Raw genomic sequence first — 27,337 nt, 5'->3', positions numbered from 1 at the left:
GTCCACTCCGACCCGGTCCAGCGCTTCAACGAGAGAGCTAAAAATGTAATTCGCTGGAATTCAAGGAACTCCTCGGGGACCGCCAAAGTCTCATCAACACCGCGAATGAATTTGCACAGTTTGCAACTGAAAATGCTACAAATGACTTTACTGGATGCTTCTTTCGGCTATCCAAATCTGCTGAAGATCGGAAATCCTATCCGTCACAGTATTCCTCGTTAGGCTAATGTTGGCAAAAGGCTCTCACTTTTATTCTTTTTGCTGTAATTTTAACAGTTATCCGGCGGGCCGAGCTGAACCCCCCTGGCGAGCTGAATGTTTGACACCCCTGGGTTAGACTGTGAAAATGTATTCGTATGCTTCCAAGTACATACATTAATTAATGGAGACCGTGTGGACCTCATCCACTTTGTACTGCAACATTTCTGCCACTCAAAAGTTAGATACTGGCCTGAAATGCAGTAAGGATACATCATTTGGTTCATGGGAAAGATTAGTTTTCTGTCATGAAATAAACATAATATAGAGAGTACTCCACTGTGTATATAAACGCAACCAAATAAACAGTGCTCCCTTTTAAAAAAGGAAGTATGTTGTTCAATAGGCAACAGAAATAAATCTCCCCTGCTTAAATTGTTCTTTGGTATCATAATGCTGTGATCAAAGGGGGTTCCAGGCTGCTGCTTGAAAAGGATGAAGGGTGAGGAAAAGGGCATTAACTCCCCCGTTCGCTTTATTGGAAAACTTGAGCACAGTCCATAATCGTGGATTCCACCCGGAGACAAAAGTAGGGGGAGGGACCTCAACAACTCTGTCATTATGGTCCAACGGCATGTGGGCTGCAGTTTTCTTGAAATGGAAATCCATTTCCATGGAAATCCACTTCCATGAACCAGCATGTTTAACACATTAGTATCAAAAAGTCGTAATACCAGATGCTGCTCATGATGGAGACGATTCAGAAATGTAATGGAGAGATCCAAACTTCTTGCGTCCATTAATTCATCACCTTCCCTCTGTTCAATCAAGGTATTAACCACTCATTTGACAATGTATTCATGAATACACTTTATCAGAAGTTCTGGCGGAACTTGATCGGTTCAGGCGGGAAAAGAAAACGAGGCTTTCACCATCACATCAATCACTGTGGCATTTTGTTCTCCCAGTGGATCGACTGAAGGGCTGCAGCTTTTCCTCAGCCAAGGACTTCAATAGCTTCCAGGTTTCAATGAGGCAGGGAAATAAAAGTGCAAATCCCGCCTTTTATTCAGGGGAGCAGATTTGTGAGTCTTTCGCTTGATCTACGTCACCCTGATTGAGGTCCCCAAAGAAATAGCAGCTGGCAGCTGTACCAAAGGAAGCCATCATGTGTTCACAAAACTACGCCGGGAGGCCGCAATCAAAAGTAAATGAGTCTTCCACTTAGGAAGAATGAAAGATTCCTGTCTGGCAAAGAGCTGCCTCAAGCACCCCCTTTTCACCCTCCCGTTTGTAACCAGGGAGCTGTGATGAGGGATTGGTATTTAAACACTGCCCGCACTGGAAGACTGGCTGAGCAGAGACATTGGACAAAGACCTGCTCAGATCCTGTAAGACATCAAACAGCTTCCGTTGTACTCAAGACTGTTGCAGCAAATCTTACAGGGAGAACGTAATATTGTTCAACGTGTAAAAAGAAGGAAAGTTGTGTAAACATCGAGTTTGCATTCACACGATGTTCAAAGCTATATTCATGGACCTTCCCCAAATATCATATAAAATACATTTCTAAATATCAATCAAATTACAAATGAAGCAGTACAAATATGCATATGACATACACAACAACTTTCAGATAATTAGTATTAGAGTAGACCCAAGAAATGCACAACTTTTACATTATTTTTGTATTATAATGTGTTATTTGTCTTTTGCTGCTTTTTAAATAGGTTGCCGTATTATTGTGACTTTATGTTCCATTAACATTTCATGCCAATGTGAAAAACACAATCAATGCATTTCCCAGATTTCATGGCAATCCATCCACGAGCTGTTGAGACATTGCAGTCTTGACAGACAGACACTGCTGGGCTTATGTGGCTAAAGATTATGTATAAGGTTACCTATTCTGCTTCTCAGCACATTATATGATAAATTGTTATGTTTTACTTGAAGTCCGCCAAAATTGCTCACCTGTTTATAAAGCCAGTTTCTCTTGATTACTGGGGCACCGGGATTCCTCCTGATGGAGTTGGATCTCTTCCCAAAGTTGTGGATTTTTTTGGAAGGTCTTGACGACTAGAAACACAGTATGAATGAGAAAATGGTAAAGTGAGCACAATCCACCAAAAAAAATAAAATAATTCTTGACTCTTAAACTTCGACTGGTTTTCCATAACTTAACACACATGCATGATTACCCTGTATTCATGTGTGTCACTCACTCTTTCCGCTTGGCTACTGGGGTTTGCGGCGTAGTCCGAGCCGCCTGTGTAGTTGGAGGCCTCGCTCATGGTGCTTAGTGGCCGATCCTTGTTCTCATTCGCCGGCACTTTGGAGGCAGATCTGAACAAATTTAAGAAGACACAAAGCATGCCAAGACCATATAAGAAAATCATCAGTCAGAAATATGATGGCTATACAAGAAATAGCCAATTTATGTACTGACCTTGATAAAAAAAAAAGAGAATAGGAAGAAGCAGACTTTATTGTCTGTTCCCCCATCTCTCTGAAGCTCAAACTGTTATAATGAGATCTCAACATGGGCCTATGAATCATGCCAATTACTCCCACCATGTCACTGCAGATACATTCCCAGTTGTCTTACAGCATTGGACTGCAAAGTCTGCCTGACATACTAAAATGCAGCAGTTGCTGCAGTGAATCAGGTCAGGATGCCTCTGAAAGACTTAACTATTTTAAAGCAAAACTTGAAAGCATACTGAGTTCAATACAATTGCCATAGGATAGAACACCTTGTGAAGCAAGTTGTCTCTGGCCCATGGAGGTAGAGTGCATTATTGAGGAAGGGAACTGCGTTGTGTCTCGAGGGAACTCGACAGCAAAACCAGAGTAAGGCAGAAATACTGCAACCATGAAAAGAAAAAATCCCTCAGATATATTAGTTTTAGGTCACTGAATAAAGACAAAAAAAAACGGCAACCATGCACAGCAGACTCCCCCATCTAACCTGCTCATTTGATGAATGACCTAACGTTAAAAAACGTCATCTTATCTGGTACCATTCAGCACAAATGGTGCGTCATCTACATGTACTACCATCAGTACCAACTAGATCAATCTTTCACTCTATCCATCCGTTAGAAACACAGACAAAAAAGGAAACTCAGAGTCAATTTAGAAACAGTTTAACAGTTCAGACTCCATGCTGTTCTACAAACATGAAGAGGGATCACAAGGGATAACGTCAGCTCGGATCACAACAGCAGGCAACACAGGCAGGATGCTCATTCCCGTGCACACAATGACAGGTGTGATATTATTAATATTAATTATTATAAAGACAACACAATGACGATCACAGATTAACTCTATTTCACCTGAATGTAGAAGAAAAGTGAAATGGTTGGTTTGTCCCAAGTTAAGGCTTAGCTGCCAGAAGCAGCCCGATCTAACCATTATGTACATGAGATCCTATGATGGCTTGTTCAGTGAGAGAATTTCAGACACAAAAGATATTTTTTCTGTTAAGTGTTAAGTTACGAAATACATAAGGGGGTTCTTTATAGAAGTGATTCATCAAGGAAGTCGTTGGATGAAGTGGGTGACGAAAGCACTCTCAAGTTGAAGTGCATACAATTTTCAACTCTCTACTCTGAAATGGCCGCTTGTGCAGAGTGATGAGTCGCCACTGAGATGTGCCGTCTTCTCCAACTAATGACCTCGCTCAACAAAATGAACTCGGAGGGTTTTCAGCACTTCCAGTGACAAGCAAAATCCTAGGTGAACTATAAGCAACGGTTTGTGTCAAACAGCCATTAAAAACACATAGGTTGGAGGGGTGGAGAAAATGGACCGACTATGTTGTAAGAGAGGCGTCGCTCTATTTGATTCTCGATTAGGCCCGCAGACCGTTCACAGTTTCTGAGCTGCAGAGTGTTTGTTTGCGTTGTGGTTGTGTTGATAATTAGTTTGGGCCTGATAACCAGTCTGTATGCAGACGAGTTGAGAAGTAGTGTGTGTCTATCAAATTGCTTCAGTGCAAGATCTGGCCTGTGTCTACAAGCAGATGGAGAATAGAAGAAATGGTGCATTACAGTCCTCATGCACAGCGTACAAATATCGTACAGCACAACAGTAGATATTGGAATTGGGTATTTAAATGTAAACTGAAACAAAGGTTCATCATTCATGTTTTTTTTACTGTGAACACAATAAGTGGTCAAATGAAAAGCAAGAATCCCAAAAAAGAATATGTCTAGGATTAAACACAAAATGATAATAGTAAAGAAAAACACATTTGAAAGTTCTTTAATCAAAACCCAAATAACTTCAGTTTACTATGACATACAACGCTAAACTAAAATAAGCAAATCCAAACAACCGAGCTGCAGCAGCTCAGACATTTCTGGCATCTGTGCTTAAAAAAACTAAAATTAATACATTATCAAAATAGTTGCTGATTAATGGATTAATTGACTGATCGCTAGCACGTGTTTACATTTGTACAGTGTAGGCTTGTTCAACCCCAATCACAAAGTGAAATCCTGTGTCAATACAACATAGTTGTAAAAACTATGAATAAAGCCTAGACGAAGTGAATTCAACTCTTTAGCTCTTAACTCTTCACGGCCTCTCCAGTATTAATTTCTCAAACACTTGCAGGGAAAACAATGCACACCCGCAAACAGAGATCACCAAATGCTTCACATCTATATTTTTCAACTGTTCTGTTGCTCTGCTAAAATGTTATCATGCACCTCCACAACATGCTGTTTGAATGTCCGTCTTAAATGACTATGTTCCTGTTTAGGTTGGAGCTTGTCTCCAGACAGCAGGAGCCCACAGTGGACATGGCTGTGCTGGACGAATACAGTTACAGCTGTAGTGAAACATCAGAGCTAAACAACCATCTTTGGGTTTACCACAGCTCTATGACAATGGCAAAGTCAGCCAATCCCATATCGAAGCCTGAAAAACATTTCTACTGTATCTGCAAAAGGGACAAGGGAGTTTAGATTGCTAAAGATTTAGCTTAGTTTATGTGCAAATAAATACAGCGAAGGTTTACCGAGCCTCTATTTGCAAAGAAACACTTAAGACTAACCCGTGTGTATTAGTGTGTCCCATCACTAACTGGTCCGGCATGGATTTAGTGTGCCCATGTGTGCAAAAAGTGTGAGGTGGGAATACACTGCCACTGAAGCCTGGCGCTCTAAGCACACTGGGTGGGGAGCGGGGCGGGGGGCTGAACCGAGCGGCTGAGGGTGCATTTTAAAATGACCACACAGCATTTCTAAAGAAATAAGGGTGCTTTCAAACACTTTTGTTTGGCGGTGAACCTGACCTCTATCTTTTTAACGAACAAAAGAGTAGAAGACAAGGCAAGCCCTGAAAACAAAAGCACTTTAGCTCTGAGTTGTGTTGCGATATCAGGCAGCGCGGTACAGAAGAGTTAAAGTTCAGTGTGGTTAAGTTTAGTGTAGTTAAGTGTTGGCCTGATGGGGGGGTAAAAAACATATTTCTAATTTTATGTTATATATTTTTTTATCATCTCCCCCAGCTTTCGCTTAACAAAAGGAACAGAGTCATGACTCTTACCTGCGTACATGTAGCCTGCACATCCATAGGGGACAGAGCATAAAAGGCATAGTCACAAAGTCAAAGTTTTTGACAGTCTGTCAAAACAAAATGAACACCTCACTGTATATCACAAAGTGCACAATGCATCAATCGGTCTGACGCCTTTGGGCCTATTATAAAGAAACCTGTTGTTGGGACTGTGCAACCAAATAGGAAAGCAGAAGTGATGCTTCCTGAGAAATCAGTAAACTGACAAAGAAGTGAACAGAGTTGCAGGGACAACACGACTTTGGAATGCAAATGCATCACAGGTTATCAGGCAAAACATAATTCAAAACACCCACAGTCTGTTGTTAGTGGACAACAACAAGGAGTATTAACAGACAGACATGTTCCAAGTGTTTTACATGAAAAACATGTGGGGAACACACAGCGTCCATCTGCACCTAATAGAGCATATTACCTGCTAAACGCTGGGTGACACAATGTTCCACAATTCACACTACAAAACAGAGGAAAGACAAATGTTGAGAAAGAAAGTTTTAATGTTTTGACCAATGAGGGGTTTGAAGAGCTGCTGCGCATAAAGTATACAGTGTTATTTACTGGATCTATATCCAAGACTGAGTAGCTTACCATCATGTCTTTTCTCTGGACTGACTGCACTTACGAGTGGGTGATAAAATATGTAATCACAGTATATACAATGTTGTAATGCATTAGCTAATATATATATCCTAATAATGGTACAGTTTCACGGATATTTATTAATTAATTACTAATTAATTAAACACATTATAGTGCTAGAAACTTCACATTCATTTAACATTCGAACATTGCCATAATGGCGTCTTGCTCAATGATTTTCATCATCCGCTTTAATATCTGTACGGCTAAACCGTTGACACATTTTGCAGCATTTCCCATCGCCATATCGTCCAGCCTTAATTGCAATGAGCACCACGCTCTTGAAATACGTTTATTACTGCCGACGTGGTCAGATCATGTTTTGGTAAACATGTGTTACATGTGAGCGATACAAATATGTCCTGTCAGCCTGCACATGGTCCTGTCGGCCGCTAAGAATAGACCCACACATGGGCCGTAATGACAGCAGAATGCTGAGGCGTTCACTGAGGAGGGAGACGCCACTTTTCAAAAACAGGGCTTACTGCTCAAGACCACGACTTGTAACCCACACACACACCTGAGAGCTTAACTGTGAGTGACAGATACATATAATATAGCCTTTTTATAACCCATAAGCAATGTTAAAGCAGATTATGAGAGGCTAATGTAAATGTAATAGCTTAAATTGGTCCCTTAATAACACAGTGGCGTGGTGTTCTGTGCCATGCATTTATTCATTTGTGGGTTAAGTACAAATTCCGCTTAAAAAACTAAACTAAGACACCAAACCTTGAAAGCCAACAATAATTGTGACAAGAGCAAAAACAAAGGTCCATCACTGACTCACCTGCTCAGGTTGCATTCAGGGGACAAAGGAGTTTGAATATCGGCATCAAAACATTTTCAGGATGTAATGGAGTCATTTTTACTGAGCAGACGATTGATCAACGAAACTACCCTGAACTCCGTGTGGTAGAGCTAATCTCCTTTAGACGCCATGTTGCCTCTTTACTGGATGGAGGCTTCCCCACACTCTCACAATCACACACTTCATCACGGATGCACGAATGAATTTTCAACCATCGTGGCAGACCCTTTTCTGGGTAGCCTGAGTTTCGGTTCTTTATATGTTATAAACTTGTACATTTAAACCAAATTTAGTGTTTTGGATTTACTTAAAGCACAGAGCAGATTAGACAGTGATTTCCAGCCTGGCCTCTTTATCCCTGTGGCAGCTTAAATCCGTCTTTGCCTTTTATTGCTCGTCTAGGGTGAAGATTTTCCCCCGTAGTACTTTTTCTAAAACATGGCCATGATGAAATGCACTGTAATAAACATAAATATAACAGTGAGTCAAGTAGTGGGTTTACCATTTTGTTGCTGCCTTCCCAAAGTTGACCTCTAGTACATCCAAGATGCATTTTGCTGATTATTTTACAACGACACTAATTGCTAAATTAGATATCATCTTGCATCAGCATGTTGTGTCCCTCAGCGTGAAAAACAGCAGAGATGTGAGAGTAACACAGTGAGGGGAGGAATGTGTCAAGAGAGTGCAGAATGACAGTTCTGGCACAACAAGCGTCTTCACAACCATTTTACAAATATTCCATCCTTGCTCAGAAGAATTTAGCGAGACAAGAAAACTCAATATATCATTATAATATAAAATATATAAATTTCAAATCCAGACATTGAAAAAGCTTAAACTGGTGCCCTTAATGGGACATCAGGGGTTTCCTACTCCACTAGTTATTGGACCTTTGCCATAATTTCACACGTGGGAGTGAAATTTCATGCCTTGAAGCAGAAAATATTTAAATCAGCATTCATTGCGCAATAAAATAAGTGACACCAGTTGGGATGACATCACTTCAGGGCAACAATATAACATTGTGGAGGATCTGCTATGACAGGGGGTTTTATGGGGGAAGTGAGAAGCTGAGTGGAGCTGATTCATGTCGCGCAATATTAAGCAAAGATGGCGCGGTTGGTAGATGAAAGTTGAGGCTAGTGTCATGGTGTGTGGGCTGTGACGCAAACAGTCCAGAACATTTATATTTAGTACACTAACGGATTGGGACACGGATGTAAAGTTGGGCGATTCTGCAAAGTTATAGATTGGCATCTGCCCTTTTTTTTCTGTCTTGGACACCCTGCAAACCTCTGGAAGGAGTACCCATGTGGGTTAAAGATGGATGAAACTGGAAATGAGAGTACTGACAATTCCTGAGATGGAAAGAAATTGTAGTCTGACATTTATAGAGCAATTGTCCTTGAAGTGAAAGTTCAAGATGACTGGCCTCTGATCCACTCATGTGGGCCGCCATGTGATTGTTGTTGTGCGGAAAACAGTGTAGATGATCACATGGACATAACATTGTCAGGTGACGTATATTTTTTTTAACTTATGACAACTGAAACGGCCATGAACTCTGCAAAACAGGGGACCGACCGTGACTCATCTCATTCCCACTAGCTGATGTATACACCATACAAAGGCTTCGTCGTTGTCAGCCCTGAGCATCAATGGCACTTGCAAAAAACAGGAGCTCAACTATGCAATAAATAAAACTTATTTAAAATCGTAGATGCATAAGAAGTCTTTAAAGTGGCATTTACATTCCGGTTCAAGGTTAGGTCTTATTTCTAAGGAATGTGTTCACACAAACAAATGAAGAAGCACTGAATAGAAGAGCTATTGAACTGAAAGGGCAGAACTGCACATAGAGGCTGGCAAAGCACAGGCTTGTGCAATGTTGCCTCCACATTATGCGTTGCAACAGCATACTGTAGTGCTCAAACATGCTACCCAGTGGCATTCTTAAAGCAAAAAACAAGAGACTTACTGTTCGTTGACGACAAAGATGCAATTGTCTTGTGATGGTAAGCTTGAGACAGGATGCTTGCAGGTCACCTTCCGCTCATTATGACTATTGAGAGTAGAGAGGGGAAAGAAAGAGGGGAAAAATAAGTCATCAATGCTAGAAAACACAATACACATGACCGATTAATTAGCCCATGAATAAGACTTGATCAATCTTTAACAATCCTGAATTGATATGCTGCTAATTGCCCTGACAGCCTAAACATGTTTTCACAAAACTCTAGCTGTAAAGGCTTGAGAGAACTCTTCACTTCCAAAACATGAGAGTTTGTATTGGTTGGGTAGAAATAGGAATATTGAGTAGAGACAAAACAGATACACAATGTGAAATAAATTAGTGTGCTGTGCCATAACCTGGTCCAATCTGTAAAACTAGTCCAATCTGACATATATATTGGGTCATTGTGAAAATCGGACTCAAGGCACACCAAACAACAGCTTAAGTGCCCCGTGATGACAAGACAAACGTTGGCATCAGAGCCCAAATGAAAGCAGAAAGTGTCACAGTATTGGGTTGTTTCCTGTTTTATTTTGAAGTCCTTGTCTCTTGTGCCCTCTGTTTCCCTGCACTTCCTGCCCCTGTGATTGTCTGCCCTGTCCCTGATTGTTTCCTCCTGCGTCTAATCACCTGCACCTTCCCCGTGTGTTTAAACCCTGTTTGTCTCCTGCCCCAGTGTCGGTTCGTCCTGTGTGTATGCCTGTTTAGATCCCTGTGTATCTCTGCGTTTGATCCGGTATTTTTTTTTAAAGCCTTGTCTTGTTTTTGATAAATAAATATACTTTACACCGTTGTTGGCAATTGGGTCCTCACTCCGTAGCCAACCAGTGACAGAAAAATGTAAACAAAAACAAAACAAAAATAGTCATTTAGTAGTGTAGTGTGCACCAAACGTCAAAAATCATTAAAAACATCAACATAAAAATTATGAAGATCCACAGGCTCCAGCAGGCTGTTGTGCCATCCTACACGGAACATCTAATGACAGAGGGACAGAAGATGCTACCCAACAATTCTGTGGGCCAATTACAGCGACCAATTACATCTGACATGATCAGAGCACCAGGACACAGACCACACAGTCTTTGGAGAGGAGCGATACAAGTGCGGGGGGCCTTCACAACAACAGCAGCTTTCCAGTCAAGTCGAGCCTGGTCAGTGTTGTGTGGGATCCGGATGGTCTGGGGCCGACGGCGAAATCAACTTTTCATTCAGGATAACAAGCTTCACTGTTCGGTGAATCCTGAATCAAGATTTTGTATCAACAGCGCCATTGGAATATTACTGTGAAATATATTCAAGATCCGGATCCAGTTAGTCAGCTTCCCACCGAAAATCAATGGCTATTTGATTACACTGTCAGTGAGTTACTACAATGGGCGCTTTAGTCGTAGTAGAGAGTATCAATACATCAACCAAATACACGACAGTAGTAATTATTCAACAAGACATCAGATAATATGAGCTGCATGAGCTGCAGTGTCAACAAGTCTTCGAAGCCACTACGGCCTTCACTGCTCAGTAAATGTAAAACGCAACTCAAGTCAGGCTGAACTATAAACAGAGGAGAGTCCAACTACAGCCCAAAAATAACAGTTTTTAAACATGGGGTACTGAAAAGAGCAAATACCAAGCATGAAATAGGGGGTTTAGTTTCAGTTGAGCCTGCAAAGCAACGGTCTCCACAGCTCTGGTCTATAATTACTGGAGACACTGTTGGCAGCAGAGCCCTCTGTGCGGTCTCGGGGCCGACCAACGGCACCATTTTTCTTCGGTATCCCTTCACACGTGCCTATACTGTTCTGCACGTAGGTTAGCGACAGATTTGAAAGAAGAAAAAGAGTCTGGATTGGGATTTCTGCAGCGGCGTAGAAGGATTGATGTTAAGCGGAACTGTGGATGGAATGTAATAATCAATCACTATCCCACACTTGAGAATATTTTAGCTTTGATACTCTTAATGCACGCACCGCAAGTTTGCTTTCATGTGGTAGACTAATCGTGGCTAAAAGGAAAAGAGGTTTCAGTATAAGGGTGCGTTTGGCCAACCTATCAATTGACAATGCATGCCGTTTTATTACAGGAGAGCCAAGTGTTTGATACCGCCAAGGACATTTAAAAAAAAATCTGATCTAATTAAAGGAAATTGCTCCACTGTATCCACTTTGGTAGATACATTGTCTCTTACCGAGTGACTGCAAAGTATCAAGTAACCCCATTTGCTGACACTGCCTTTACTTCAATAACGTGGAGTGATGAAATACAATGTTTCCTGACATGGAATGGCATGTAACCTAATTATGAGCAACATTACGAGTATCTACACATACCTTTAATGTTGCTAAAACAAAGTTACATTCTTAAATAAGCAATATCTATTCTATTTAAACAATCAGAACTTTGTGTAATATCAAAGGATTGTTGGTTTTGTCATTTCCACCAGGAATCAACACCCAGTCTGCTGTTCCAAGCAGATTTTAGCTGCTTTCAGCTCATTGTTTTGGTTTGGCCGTCCATGTGGTGAAAACCCAATGGCTATAAAAGATGGCACATTGAGTATGTACTCTCAGCATACGACATTGAGGTCAGACAAGCAAATTGTACACTACTTGCATGGAAAATAAAAAAAGCCACACAAAAAGTCAAACATCTACTGTCACTAGCCAAAAGAGGCCTAGACAGCTTCTCAGAAGTAGGCAGACAAAACCATGGCTACAGTAGAAGGCGACTAAATACTTGACAAAGTGACCCATACTCTATACTTAAAAGGGCTCCGTTATGATTCCCATGTTTCTCGGTTTCTCTTTCTGACAGGGGGTTGCTGAAATAATAGCCATAGGAACTTGATACTGGAACATGGTATTGCCCCCCTCCCCCAAAAAAAATGGCAACCCCCCATTAACAACACCTGTTCATCAATACTTAGAAGATTAAATGTCACATCAAATTCATTTGAAATTAAAGTCAACGTTGAAAAGGACGAATCTCATCCTTGAGATGATGTCCCTGAAATGAAAAGGGTGTAAAGCTCCAGCCTTAGTTAAAATATCACCTTCAAAATGAAGTTGACCGAAGAACTTTGGGTAACGGCTATAAAATCAAAAAGGCCCTCCTGCTGTTAAGATCATTTTTGCAGATGTGCTGTCTGACACGTGTGCAAGTTCAGTGTTTTTAAGAGGGGGCTGTGTGACATCAAAGAGTCCACATACTATACGGACGGAAGCCATTTGAGAAGGTCCTAAACAGTCCCAACATGATCCATGTGGTATGGGAGGACAGTAAATTCTTAAGCCTCATTGGGAAACACGGGGGAAGCAACCCGATGGCTGTGGTTGTGTGTAGGCCCAAATAGGCTGGATGAGGATGAGTAACAGCAACAAACATTTTCCTATTTATCAGAGAAATGTCCTTTTTAACCCATGACAATCAGTGGTTGTCTCCATTTGAACTTCTCTTTAAGCCATTTAGTTTTCCTATTCAGATTATGCTGTAGTGATATTTATATTACCACTTTGGTGGTGCTGAGGAAAAGCATGACGGCAACCCACATGGCAAATACGAATCAGATTTATTGCCACCACATGGCATCAATAGCTGATTGCAAATATGACAAGCTTATATTGCAAAATAATTATTGACAGAATAAGTGGGTGGGTTGCCTCGTCTCAGACAACATAAGGGCCCTCTGAAAACATCACAGGATGATAATGTAAGTTGATGACAGCAGCCATTGCTGCATCAAAATCAACAGATGCTGCTCAACTAAAAGCTCAAAACCAGGTTTTGAGTAAATATGTTTTCCAAAATAGCTCCGCCAGCTAATCTTAGTTTACAACAGCGTTTGCAATGATCACACATGCTCTGGAGGATGTGGTCTGTGGTCACTACATTCAAGAGTAAGTCTGCATAAAGTCACGGGGCTGCACGGTAAGAGGAACAGCACATTTCTGCTTCAATAGTGGACCAAAAACACTGTATTCGTTTCAGTTAGGTTTCAGATTTCTCCTTGTTTTCCAGAGGGAGATGTTGGTTTATTGGGTGGATAGGGGTGAAGGGCACAGGGAGGTTCCTTGCCTCTTCACCTCAGATGTATAGAAGTGAGGTTCTAGGAGTGGCAGTAAGAAATGGCCACCCTGTTGTGAGGAGGGTTGGGCAATTCAGGACTGTCCTGTCCACAATAATTAGCAGTGAGCTGCAGTAATGAAGAGCTTAAGGTCTGGGGGTCAACACTCCATGGGCTTAGCTTTTATTGTTCTGGGTGGGTCTTTGATCCGTCACTCCCCTTCTACTGCAGTTTAACCACAAACAACTGAGAGGCTTCAAAAAAGATCTTTACATTAGAGAGAAGGGGTTTAACACCAGAGTTTGGGGTCCCCACTGGAAGCTCTCTTGTGTAATTATTTTAGTTGAAACCCAAACCAAACCTGGAACCTTTGCTTCATACATTGTTGAAAACATTTGGTTTAGCATTCCACCTCTTCATATCATCTGCGAAGCCAAAAACAGCCATGCAATGCTAATTTTGGACCATTTTCACTGAGAAATGATGTCTGATGTTTATTCAACAGACTAACGTTCCTTAAAAAACTAAAATCAGTCAGAAAATCTGAACTCAAAACCAACTCTTCCTCAACCTCTCTATTTGTTTGAAAGTGCAGTGACAGTAAGAAAAAAGTAGAGAAGTAATTATGGTGGTAACTAGCATCACTACAGCCTTACTTTGTAGAGGCCAAATAGAATAAAAAAAAAAAAACACTACATTTGGTTTTTGTTTGTCTTTTCTTTTTAGTGTGGAGGAACTGGAAAAACTGGAGGGAATTTCCTCATTCTGTGTTGTTTTTTTAAAAACCAGAACAAATGTATAAGTCATAAAGAGTCTGAAATGCTGTCGCTATTTGGATACAGGGGAATTTTTTTAAACAAGCTTTTAAAACCAACACTGTTACTTCGGCCCTCTGATACTAAACAGGCTAATGAGACCCTTAAGCACATACATTTATAACTATTTGACCACTGTGTATATTGTGGCATGAAAGGTATGCTCTAAAAATGTGCAGGAGATCAGTTTATATCAAAAATAAATGGTGTGCAGCGACAAGGAAACGGACCGGTTATCCTCATGTAGTTGGGGGTGATTTATATTTTCTTTTTTAATCCAACACCTGATTCGTTTCAACATTTCCTCCGCTTTTTAAAAAACAGTTGGCTTTCCCACTAACTAACTAATTTAATCAGATAAATCACAAATGGAGGATTTAATTTGATGACTTTTTTTGATTTGTCATAAAATAGGACGGCAAACATTTGAAACTTAATTCGAAAAACCTCAATAAAAGCTCCGATTACATAAGACATTCGGTACAGTCCTAGAAACCTCAAGCAGAGAAAGCCCTGCCTCTCTGTCTGTCCTCACAACTCCACTGCATAAAACTGCCTTACCACAGCATATTTATCCTGATTATCTTTAATTGAATGCCCGTCCAACTGCTTCAGGGCCTTAAGTACTGTATAGAAGTGAATAGTGCAGGTCAGAGCAATCAAGCATGCAGCCTCCTTTCCCATGGATGTGATCCAATGACAGATCTCGGCGCAGTAGATGCTTCACAGCCTTCAGTTCACAGTCACACAAGTGAGAAGATTTTAGCACACATTGCTTGGTAGCATCACACCCCTATCCTAGCAGAGTGAAATCAAACCAGACTGCATGGTACACATTTCTGCTCCGGCCCCTTTATCCCATATCACCCATGATATCACATTCAACTCTGCATTTACACATGAAACTTAACAAAACTAACGCCATGCGTGTACCATCACCGTTCAAGATCACAGAAACATTTAGCGATGCCAGAACATCGCAGGGAAAGTCTACAAGAGGTCAGCAGGAAAACGTATTGGTCCCTGGAACCAATCCTGCAAATCACCAAACACAGCCTTTCAGCGATAATTCATTATCTTGTTAATGCTCATCAAGCTAATCCTATTACACAGGAAGGAACTTGGACACAATGTTAGGAAAGGCCAGTGGCTACTGAATAAAGCATTCACATTGCCAGGTGAGTATTCTTAACTAGCATAAAATCTAAATAAAAAGAAGAGTTGGCTATATTGGAACTCCTCAATACCTCATGGACATTGACTGGAGGTTTGAATAGCCCACATCACAAAAGCGGAGCTGAATAAGCAGAATAGGCAGTTTGTGAGCATGAGCACGTGGGGGGCAGCAAGGGAAAAGACAAAACAGGGGCTTTGCAGACCCCAAGAAGCCACACAAAATGCAGTGCGGCATCATGAAGCAATGTGCTGTCACAAAATGGCAAAACTAGGACTAATGCTGTGTCCTTAACTCTTTATACATGTACATACCTTCTGAGGGCAATGTTGTGGAAAGTACAGCCAGTGGCTTCAGTTGGATGTCTGTCAAGCTTCGACATTCACCTTAGACCTTTTTAACTTAATCCCAGAAAACAGCTGCTCATTCGGGCAGCAAATCAGTTTGTTTTTTTCACAAACAATTCAATTAGCAGCCCCCTCAAAGCAGCTGCGACTGTGTGCAAAGTGTGACAAGGTGACACAGCTGAAAAGCCAATGAGAATATTTAGAGCCATGGAAACTAGCTGCCTTCTCGAGGAAAAATTAAACGGCGGTATACAGAAGTGAAATTGTGCATCTTAGGAAAGATTTAAGATGATAAACTGCAGTGTGGTCATAAAACCAAGCTTCAGTGTGACCTTCTCGCCAGAGGCCAACGTGATACAATTGTTCCTCATTCGACAAAGGGAGTGGTTCCTTAAAGCTATTTAGAAAACAAACATTACATTCATCACACATCTGAAGTTTCTATTCTCACTTTCAGTGTCTGTAAACTCACATTTTTAATCATTCAATGTTCAATTTCAAGCTTCATTACAGACAGCAGGCTAGAATTCATTATGGCTTTCATGGCAGTTAAAGTACACAACAGAAACCCAAAGGAGGCTTGTCCAAAGTGCTGTATATAAAAATACACTATGATGATATGTGTGTTTTAATGTCCTCAAAGTGACACAGACATCACATTCATACTGTGTAGCTATGAAGGTCCACTGCAGGACAAAGAGCAGAATCGCCTAAAATAGTACTCAGCCTCTTCTTATCAAGGTCATCTCCTTAAAGAAATAGATGGATGAAAGGATGGGAAGCTGCAGGCTCATGGACTAGTTTTTTTTAAACTAGGTTTAAACCTTTACCTTCAGCTTTGTTTCACAGTGTAAAAGACTTGACTAGTAGAGGAAGAGAGTAGTAACAGTTACTTTCATGGTCTGTATTCCCATCATAATTGCATACTCAAGTAAAGAGACACATTAACTGAGAAGCATTTGAATTCATGGAAAAATTTAATGTTTTTGAAAAACAGAACATAGCCTCTACTGAAATGAAACCAAACCCATATTGGCAGATGACTTCATTAATTTTCTCCACATCTCAGTCAAAATAGAAACATTTTACAAGGATGGTAGGTCTGCATATGACCAGGCTGAATAAGGGAGTGGACAACTCTCTGCAGTTTTACCATTTTGTTGATTTATCTCTCAGGACTCAAAGCCTGAAATCAAATGTGGCTCCGCCCTCTTCTCCCCTTAATCTCTTCTGCTCAGTGAGTGGCGGGGCTGGACCTGCAGCCAATAACAAGGCATCTGCACATCGCTATTACTGCTGACCAGCTCTTTAATGTATCAGTGTCTCCTATGTATAAATATATATATAATGTATTGAGATGGGCTATCTGAATATGCTTTTGAATGAATATGTCTTACTCTAAAAAGACTATCCAGCTGAAACCGTCTAAATCTAAAAGGTCTGCTTGAGTGGTGAAATCAGAAAATGCAATATCATATAGATTGGTAAAATTACTTTCTGAAAAATATGTTTGCATGTGATTGCAAGAATATTTTGGAGTCAACTGACGTGTTTGTTGAAGGAGCGCCCCAGGCTGAGCGACACAAATAAACTGTCTGTAGGAAACATTGCTGAATTTTCAATGAAGTATATCTACTGTAGGAAACATTGGACACTGAGGACACTGCATGAGCTCATGGGGAAAGTGAATAACTGCTATCCCTTCTCTCCCTGTGGCTTTGACAAGTCATCCCAATCTTCTGGCTTTGTACAGTGACTGCAACATTACACACATGCTAAACCACACTATACTATGTGTAATAAGTTTAATAGATGGGGTTTTGGTTAGACATTACAAACATCCACTTACAGTAGTCATTCAATGACTAGACCAGGGTCTAGATCACAAGCCCCGGCTGAATTAATTTGATAAAAACGGTTTTCAGATTTTCCATACTTTTTACATGCAGATACAAAAATAGTGACATGCTTTACATTTGATGTTTGTGCATGGTCTAACGCTACACATGAGGGTTCAACTAAATAAGACTAACAACGTGCCTGAAACACATCCTACTGGATCACAATGAACAGGTCCAATTGCTCACCCTCTCCTGTTTCCAGGAATTCTGGCCTAAACCACAATATCAAAAAAAGGCAAATACAATAAACACATGTTGCTTAGCAAATTGTGTGATTGTGATCTGGTCTGCATGCGTTATTAAAGAGAGGACATAGTCTAGGTCACTGTGGGAGAGACAGTGGGCACTGGGCAATGCTATAATTATGGCTTAACTGACTGTTAACAGATGAAAGCTTTTGAAGAACATACAGAACCACACATCTGATGCAAAGTAATGGGAAACAGTCCTGGAGGGATAAACAGTGGCTCTTCAGGACTGCTTATAGCAACACAGTTGAAATGTTTCCAATAACTGCATACAGTGTAATAAACGTGGCAGGACAGGTTCTCTTTTCGGATTGAGAAAGGAATTGTATCAAAAACGAACTACACTGAAATTCAGAAACAACCCAAACAAAATAGAAACTGGGAACAAAACAAGTTTAAAGTGTTTTCCCTTCAGGGGTTTGCTTCCACCGTTGTGTTGCCCTGTGAAAAAGACCTGGGGCTCAGCTTTAGCTGGCCAGCAGAATGGGAGTTCTTAAAACTATGAAAGACAGAAATTTACAATTTGATTAGCAATTTCCTTTTGGCATTGTAGGGCCAAATTAGAAATTAGGGAATAGGTACTGGTTACACTAAATATGCACAATTTCACTTGGAATGGAAAAGAAGAAACAAAATATATATAAATGAACCAATTAGATTAGATTTCACACAACATAATACTACTAGGTCTTGGGAATGCCAACACAGAAGGTGATCTAACAAAAAGGCTGACCATCGGTGTCTTGGTGGTGTCCAGTGCAAAAGCCCTCTGTTTGCACAGTGAGCCATGTGAGGAACAAAACGCTGACTGGGAGCCGGGCAGGAACTGGTTAACTGCAATACTGAAAGGCAATCACAGGAGCTCCATCCATCTGAATAGCATTTTAATAGCACCGGCCACCACCGTCAGCACAGTTTAACACCCCAAACACCTCAATCACTCTCGCGTTGGAAGCCAACCCCGCTCCGCGTGTGCGTGTGTGTGTGTGTGTGTGTGTGTGTGTGTGTGTGTGTGTGTGTGTGTGCGCGCGCGTGTGTAGTGTGTGCGTGTAGTGTGATGTATCTACGTCGACTGCAGGTTTTTTTTTTCATACTTACAATGAAAAGCTTCCATAAACGACCGGGCAGTTTAACAATCACGGTGAAGTCAAACCCCCAAAAAGTATTCGATGTATCCAAACGTGAACGCGGCAGACGTAACCGACGTGGAGAGTTTCTTGTTACTTTGGAAGAGCGCGCGTGGTGAAGTCCGCTCAGTCCGCCGCCGCTGTGCTCACAGTGCAAGGAGCACTCGCGCTGACTGCTGCGCCGCGTGCGCCTGTATTAGAGACACACTGAAACCCGAGAGGCGGTGATGTCACGGTCCGGATGTAAAGAAAGCAAGGTGGCCGGCGGCGCCTTTGTTATTCCGCTCCCGGCACAATCGCGGACAGAGCGAAACTGAGGACGCCCACACACGCAGAGCCCGAGCAGCTACAGTGTCCTGGTGACATGAATGAAGAAAAGAAAAAATAGACTACAGTACTCCCCTCTACAGTAGCCGAGTAGGATTTTTTATTTTTTTTTGCTTCACTGGCAATTTCCAAACTCCACCAGACGTGGAAGAACTGCATGGAAAAGTCATTTTCACAAGTGACATTATATCCCGGATTTAGATTTTGTTCCATTGTTTATGTGGGACTGCATCCAGGCAGGTCAATAATATAACACGTGCATGAATTTAAGCTTCATTTCCTCAGTGCACTATATATGTTATTCCTGGCATTTACTGCCTTGAGCCTCCACATGAATGTGGGTAGCTGCACTCCCTCTGCTCATTCTTTGGCAAGTCCTGACAAAGGGGGCACGTTGAAAAAGGAAAAGGCTCATCGTGAAAGTATTTTTCGAATCATCTTGATAAAGTTGTAGGCCACAGTTCAAGGGATTGTAATACTGTAGGCCTGGTTTCATTCGCAAGCATTCACATTACTGGAGGTATGCTATCATGCTTGAAGCTTGTTAGTTTCAATGGGATGAAGCGAGAGAAAGAACTGAATATCAAGTAGGTTCAGCAGGGAGCCTGCAGCTATTGAAGACATGAAAGCCTGGACAATGACCTCGGCCCCAACCTAGAAGGCAAACAGCTCCTCCACTCATCAACCTGCTGTGTAGTCAATGGTGCAGGAAGACACCCAGAGACAGTCAATAGGCTCCTAGTGGCTACTTCTCTCTCCAATTCCCCTCAACTTAGTGATACTTCAATATCTCTTTAGAGTGCAATGAAGCTCTCAAGAACAAAAAACACAAATACTAATACTACTTTTTATGGGGTGAAAACAGCAAAGAGGCATTACGGATATTAACGCCTTGAGTAATATGTGATCTACCTTGACCAGCGCTACTGCATAAATAATGCAGTGTGCTTCCATTATAACGCGGGGGAAGGAGGGGGACACTAAAACATTCAGTCCTTCATCTAACCGTGGTCCTCCAGGGAGGTCCTAATGCTGGAGCTGGGACCCTTGGGATATGGCCACCACCTGGGGCACAGAATGAACACCACACCCCGGGAGAAAGCAGAGAGAGGGATGGGTATCAGGAGGATACATGATATGATATTCATTTTGTGGCGAATAAGGAGCTTGTGCTCAAACACCCGCAAAAGGGTGTCAGAGGGGAAAGTCAAAGCAAGCTGTTTAGCCATCTGTGTATTTGCTGTGCTATTCCACCAGGAGAGCTTTTTTTCCCTTCTCTTTTTTCTTCATGGGTTACTGAATCAGTGTCAGCTGTCAACATCAAACAACAGTCTACTGTCAAGCCCTTCCCATTGTTTAAAAAAAACAAGACGGGGTGCTGGCGGACAAAAGTGTGCCGGGTTTGATCCTCACAACACTGCGTTTTATGAAAGTAATCCAGACATTGTTCTCACTGCTCACTCGTCGTAAGTCAGTCTGAAGGCATTTCCTAGATCATTAAAGCGTAAATGTCACCAACACAGCCACCAAGCCCCCCTGAATTACCCTTTTGGGGTGGGTTGAAAATCACAGATGCTGTAATTTAAATTGCTCACGGTGTTGTACATGTTGGTGCCTTGTGGCTGAGGAGTGTCTTGTGGGGAGACCCACACTCACCATCAACCCAGTAGATGAGCATTTGCTGGGAATACTAGTAAGCTATGTGTTGTATTTTCCTTTTTATAAATCAGGTAACATGTCACGCTCAGGCTTATTAGTGGAGGAAAAAAATAGCCCTTACACCAGCTCATTAGGCATTCAGTGGGAGACCTGACCACTGTTCCAATAATCTGTTGAAGGGGAGTGTATGACCATACCAAGGTCAAACAAACTGCATCTCAACTCAAAACTTAACTACACTCCATTTTATGGCTACACACCATTAGGCTTTATGACGGGGGAAGGATAACATGGTGGACAGGCTCAGATGTGTATGATGTTATCACAGCAGAGTGGTTTGGCTCCACCACTCCCGTCTGGCTGCCAAGGCCTTGTAAAGTGACTATGCCCCTGTGTGTGTGAAGGCAGGTACAAAGACTACGGACAAAGCAACACCTGTACAACATAATCCAATCCAGTACAATAAGCCCTGCAAATTACAGGACTACCTTTGAAAAGCTTATAACTAAACGTTGTTTAGACAGGTGAGGAGTTATCTCTGTGCTGCTTTCTTCTTTTCTTCCTTCAGGCGAGTTTGTTTTCATTTCAAGTTATGTTGTGTCCCTTCCCCCTTGAACATAAAAAAGGTAGGAAATGAACACAAAAGTGTGAATAGCTGAGGTATGTACGTACAGCATGTGGTGCTGTCGTTTCTTTAAGCATTAATACCTTGATAATAACATGTTTGTGTGTCTTAAAAAAAACGAACCCATATGATAGTCTATAGATGAAGATGACAAGTAAAAGTACATAAAAAAATAAACCTTCTCCTATACAGTACATTGTACCAATTATCAATGAGCAACAGAGCATTTCTTTTCAGCCCCGGTTTGAACTAGAGGATTCATCCAGTTCTCAGCTGATGCCGAGGAGAAGCTTTCAGACTCATTAGCTGCCCACACAGAGTCACAGAGAGACGGGAAAGGAGAGGGAAGTGTTCGCATGTTTATCCACTCTCGGAGGAGCCTCTCCTACCTGCCCACTCTCGCTCTAGATTCTTCCTGCTTCCACCTACACGCCCACACGCTCTCCTTTGTCACAGAGGTGCAGGTTATTACCCGTTGGTGTTGCGAACAGCTCCAGGTACATTGGTGGAGATCTTTGGAGGCCTCGGTTCCAACCAAGCGATAGCGGAAGAATAGCGCGTGGTTAAGTACTTCCGCTTCCAGCTCGTCCTCAGGGGGCCCGTGAGAAGATGGGCTGAAATGGCCACCCTCTTGGTGCATCGGTGTGTGAGTGTATGGGGAGAGGGGGTGTCTTCTGCTCCAGTAATTAGCTGTGTGTGTCAAATGGAGCTGAACAACAACAGCAGACTCCTGGGTGCCTGAGCGGTCATTATCCACTGACAAAAGAACAAGATCTCACTCCAGTGACATCAGAGAATTGGAAAATACTCAAATTGTCCTCAACAGAAGACTTTGTAGAGGTCAAATATACAATGGATATTAACATCTGCTGATTAAGTCACGGGATCACACACACGCAAATATAGTCATGTGGTCTGTGAAGGGAATTCTGGAATGAATAACTCGAAAAACATTCAAAGGACTTCTAACTAGTTTATGACAAGGCGATGGCATGCTCAAGGGAAGGTGCCAGCTAGGACGGATGCTATCTAACGTGGTTTCTAAAGAACAGAGCAGCAGATGAGACAAGGTTGTTGGGAATTGAGAAATCTCAGCACAAGAAAAGCTTTTATTATCTGCATTGACTGCAGAGATGAAAGCATTTGCATCTGATATAGCACTGAATGCATTCCTCTCAAAACACCTAAAATGACTGCAGCCCCTTTGTGTCGCTGTATTGAATAAAAAATAAAAAAGTCAGCCTGGATGAAGCTCTCATCCTTTAAATGTCTTTCACAGTGCACAGAATGTAGAGGTAGAAAAGACAGGCGAGCAAGTGCTCTTCACAGTTTTATCCATGACACTTTTCTAAAAGCCTCTTTGGAGGGATATAATGAAAGGAAAAGGTGTTTACACGAGCAATCTGAAGAAAAGACTAATTAGGAAAAGATCTAAAAAGAAGCATGGCTAATTTTGCAGAGGCTAACAAAATGGACCAATCAATGAGGAAGCCCTTCCCCCCCTCCCAGGCTGCCAGGAAATTTAGGAGCGCTGAATCCTCTTGTGAATTACAACACCCCACTGACCATAATCACGTGAGCAGCCCAGAATCCCTGTGATAATGACACGTTGAGAATCGATTGGTTGTTTCTAGGATGTGTCTCATACGAGCACAAGAGCAGATATTCCACTTGGGAGGCACAGGCGACGTGCCGTCCTGGGTTCACACCGAGATGTCAGAGTCACAACCGTGATGAAGCAAAAATGCGGGAGGAAAATTAGGCCTGCAAATCGGTGAACCCACAGTGTTTTTTAAGCACAATGACCCGAGTGGGTGACATCTCAGAAGGTCAGCGGAGAACAGAGGGCTCAGATGGACTCGCTTCACTGCTCGGGCTGCTTTGTGAGCCTTGGCAGCACAGACAGTCGCACATTCCAAAGTTTGCAAGTTAAAACGCCAATAGCGATGCGCTGTAGCATGAGCCCTCGTCCAGCCCCGCCCCCTTCCAACACAACTCAGCCAGCTCATGACTGCTTGCTTGCTGAGAGGCTTGACTTTCTTTTCCCATTAAATTCAGTATCAGAAAAAGGGTACGGAGGCTCCCAACCCCAGTTGTGCGAGAAATATTCATAGGTGCTTTTCATCTCGGATAATAAAACTGACAGCGTCCAGACTGTTTGACTTTGTGTTTACAACACCGAGGCAACCAGAGGTCAATAGTTTTGTTATGAATAAGCAAAGCATCAATCTGTGGGGTTTCAGCTTTTCAGAATAGAGTTAAGTAGACTATGATATACTGGGCGCTGTGAAAAACTCTTTGAGGTTGTTGGAATCTGATCAAGTCATATAAATAGTCAGCTCTGGTGCTAGCGGAGAAAGAAAAGAAAACAGCACTGCATATGAATGCAAGAGGAGGTGTTGTTGTGCATGCATGAATCACAACACTATCACTACATTTACACTGGAAATGTGTTCTCCGCTCCTTATTATGGCCCCTAAGCTAGCACACAGTGTCCACAAAATCTCCCCCACAAATTGTCCTGCAGACTCAGAGCTACGATGTATCTGAGTCAGCCATTCATTTGAATGGGTTAATACACCAACAGACCTGATGACGCACCGGGACATGAGTTGAATGCGGGTTAGAGACGACTCAGCTTCGACTGAGGGTATTCTATATCCAGACGACTGGACGGGTATTTCAATCAGAGATGGGGATTTGTTTTAGATGTTTAAGCAACTAATAACCAAGAGCCCACATTGAGCAAGAGAGCCCAAGTATGCAGAAAGAGGGAGAGAGAAAGAGAGAGAGAAAGAACTGAAACTGAGACGTTGTTTGGTAGTGTACATGTCATTCTATGAGCAGTCTATGAGCAGTAACTATGAGTCTATGAGCAGTAACGACAGGGGATTCACATGTGGAATCAGTAACTGGGTCAAACGCAGGTTGACATGCATTAGACCAGTTCAGTGGATATGCATGTCCTTCATATGAAGTGGGTGTATGAGAACAGTATGGGGGCTTACTTTAAAGACACAGTGGACATACATTGTTTCACAACGCGTTGAGTTGAACATAATAAGAATATCAAGGACATGGTGAGCTGAAGACATAACTGTGGCACAACCAAATGCAGTCTATAATAGAAATAATAATAATAACTCTGAATGCATGACAAACCATGGCCTCTAACTCACAATAATAAAACACAATACAGAAACTACACAGACCCTCTCAAGTCCACTCACGCATCCTCCAGATAAATACTCAAGTGTTTTAAGTCAGACCTCACTCACTCCCAGCGAGCAGAGTGCACACAAAAAGATGCAGTTGATTGTGAGCCGAATGAATGTGTCAGCGCTTGTCTTTGGGTGTAATGAGCCTGTTGGGAGTGGATAATGTAGCCCATGGCGCTGATTTGATAGAGCCAATAACACCAACCCCGTCCACGTACACGGAGAGCCTCCATAGCCAAATACCAAAACTGATAGAGAAGCACAGTGCAGCGTGTATCATCCCCCCTTCTATCAGCTAATTTCCCTCCTCCTGATGTTACGTTTTAGTCTCAGATTGATTATGGAGAACAGCCTTCAGATGCAGAATCCGCCTCTGTCGCATGAAAAGGCGACTTATAAACAGTACAGCAGTGGAGCTGAGACAAACTTTAAGCTATGAATGTGATCTAGTCTGCTCCTCCAGGCCTGGGGCAATGTGTGTCTGCATGTAATAAAAGATAAGAAACAGTAATCTCCCTTGTAAACAATCATAACTTTGCCTTCTCAGTTAATGAGACCATTCATCACAGCCAGGAAAACCGTTTACTGGCTACAAAGGCCCCTTTTCTCTCACAAGTATCTCCTTCATTGCTACAGAATTGAGTGAAAACTGTCTTGTCCCATATTCAACGGTCATGGACTACAAAACCAGTACCCACTAGACAGACCTTTTTATTGCAATTACTGTATGTTGCTAGGGAAACAGCTTTCGTCTAAGTTTACTTCCTGTCAGCTACGACATTAACACACATTGTAACAGCAAATACAAAGGGGCCCATTAGGAATGTTTATGCTGTCACGTTTGAAAAGCGCCATAAAACGTTTTATGACACCTACTTATTTGAAGAACAAGCTAATTGCCTAGATTGCAATGAATGGGAACAAATAACTGAAATGGAAATAAAAGAATTTAGTAGTTTTAATAGTTAGTCACAGCCGCAGAATTACTTCAACAGGTGCAACTACATGCTGGGACTAGACGAGAGCATTGTTAGTTGTGAGAGTCAGAGAGAGTGTAAGGTACTACAGCCACTAAATGGCCATTATTGAGGCCTGAGGGTGGGATGGATCTTATCTGTGTTGTGGCTGTAACTGTTGTTTAAGTACAAGTTTATGTCAGCTCCAGGGGGAAAATAACTATATTTATAGTCATTAAAAAAAGAAGACGGCCACATGCGGTGCCATAACACCTAGCACCTCTTAGTGGGTTTTGAATATGTGTATACAAAATTAATGTTTGAATGCAGTGCACAGGGGAACTGGAGGAGTTGCAATACAATTAAATCATTTATGAATGGGGGTAAGGCAATTCCATAAACGCAAAAACAAACAATAATCTAAGAAAGTACATCTTTAGAGAGAGACATCTTGCATTTTCCTGTTTATTTGAACTGGAATTCTAAAGTTGCTTTTGAATAAAATCGTTTACTGTTAACGGTAAGATGGTAAATGAGAGTACATTGTATACCATCAGAAAAATAACCTGTATCCTACAAATATTAGTATAATAAATTAACTAAACATTAACTTAAAAGATGAAACTGCAAAATAATCCACAGAGAACCTATAATGAGAACAACAATAACAGTGAAACACAGTTACATCTTGTTGTGCTCCCTCTTCGAATAGATCATTGAGTCTGGGCTGTGACAGAGAGACAGAGAAATGTGGTGGTTGGTATAGTAGAACAAGGTTTTGACCCACTACATAGCCTTCAGCAGAGCTGAGCATGCTCAGTAGGCCTGCCAGAGGGCCGGGCTCCTGCTTTGTCCTACTTCTGATAAAACCAATAATGTCATGGAAAGTTTCTTTGCAGTGATTGTGTGTGTGTCTGCATGTCTGTGTGTGTGTTTGTGTGTCACTCTGAAAAAGAGTGTGTGACAGAGAGAAATGTGTGTGTGCCCTCAATATAGGAGCAAAATCCAATATCGTCAACCACAGCCTCAAACAAATAATACCACCCTTGGTGATGGCTGTTATTGATCTGTCTATCATCCAGGACTTTAGCAGGAAAAGATATGGACACACTGTAGTTGGAGGGGAAAGCCACAACCACAATTGCAGCTGAAAGATAATGGAATTGACATGCATCGACATAGCGACTGAGAGAATGGCAGCTATAAACTGACACTGAAATGAAAAGCGATAAAGGATCTGTTAAGCTCTAGTTCCTCTAGTCCCCAGGCAAAGATCGCTGCTAGCGTGAGCAGAGAGACGAGGCAGCACTGCCTCACTCAGACATCGGTCCAACTGATTACAGAAAAGATGACCAACAGAAGTGGGTCAGCCATGAGAGTGACAGAACGAGAGAGGGGAAGAGAGAGGGAGAGAGAGAGAGGGAGAGAGAGAGAGAGAGAGAGCTCATAAATCTGAGCGTGTGACTTCAGAAAGTTATTCGTGTTGGAATTTAAAAGGAGGGAGCTTTGTTGAGCAGACAATGTTTGTTTACACTTAAAAGACTCAGTGTCTGTAATCACGCAGGATGGTATTTACTGTGACATGAGAGTTACATGACAATTAAATCTACATTTGGTTAT

The 27,337-nt window shown here is 41.9% G+C and overlaps 1 protein-coding gene across 3 annotated transcripts in view; it reads right to left on the bottom strand.

Annotated features, from left to right (window-relative positions):
* The window catches only part of LOC306741886 (pleckstrin homology domain-containing family A member 5-like), a gene marked incomplete at its 5' end in the record, with an annotated part of 76,842 nt that overhangs the window by 24,147 nt on the left and 25,358 nt on the right, over nucleotides 1–27,337 (bottom strand). For all 3 annotated transcript variants that reach the window (XM_079224214.1, XM_079224213.1, XM_079224212.1), the window contains 3 exons: nucleotides 2,173–2,277; nucleotides 2,424–2,544; nucleotides 9,222–9,305. In XM_079224214.1, the coding sequence (XP_079080340.1) occupies nucleotides 2,173–2,277; nucleotides 2,424–2,544; nucleotides 9,222–9,305 (310 nt within the window). The remainder of the gene's footprint in view (nucleotides 1–2,172; nucleotides 2,278–2,423; nucleotides 2,545–9,221; nucleotides 9,306–27,337) is intronic.

This window comes from Taurulus bubalis (genome assembly GCF_910589615.1).
Source record: "Taurulus bubalis genome assembly, chromosome: 9".
Taxonomy (NCBI): domain Eukaryota; kingdom Metazoa; phylum Chordata; class Actinopteri; order Perciformes; family Cottidae; genus Taurulus; species Taurulus bubalis.
This window is presented reverse-complemented; position numbering and strand designations above follow the sequence as displayed.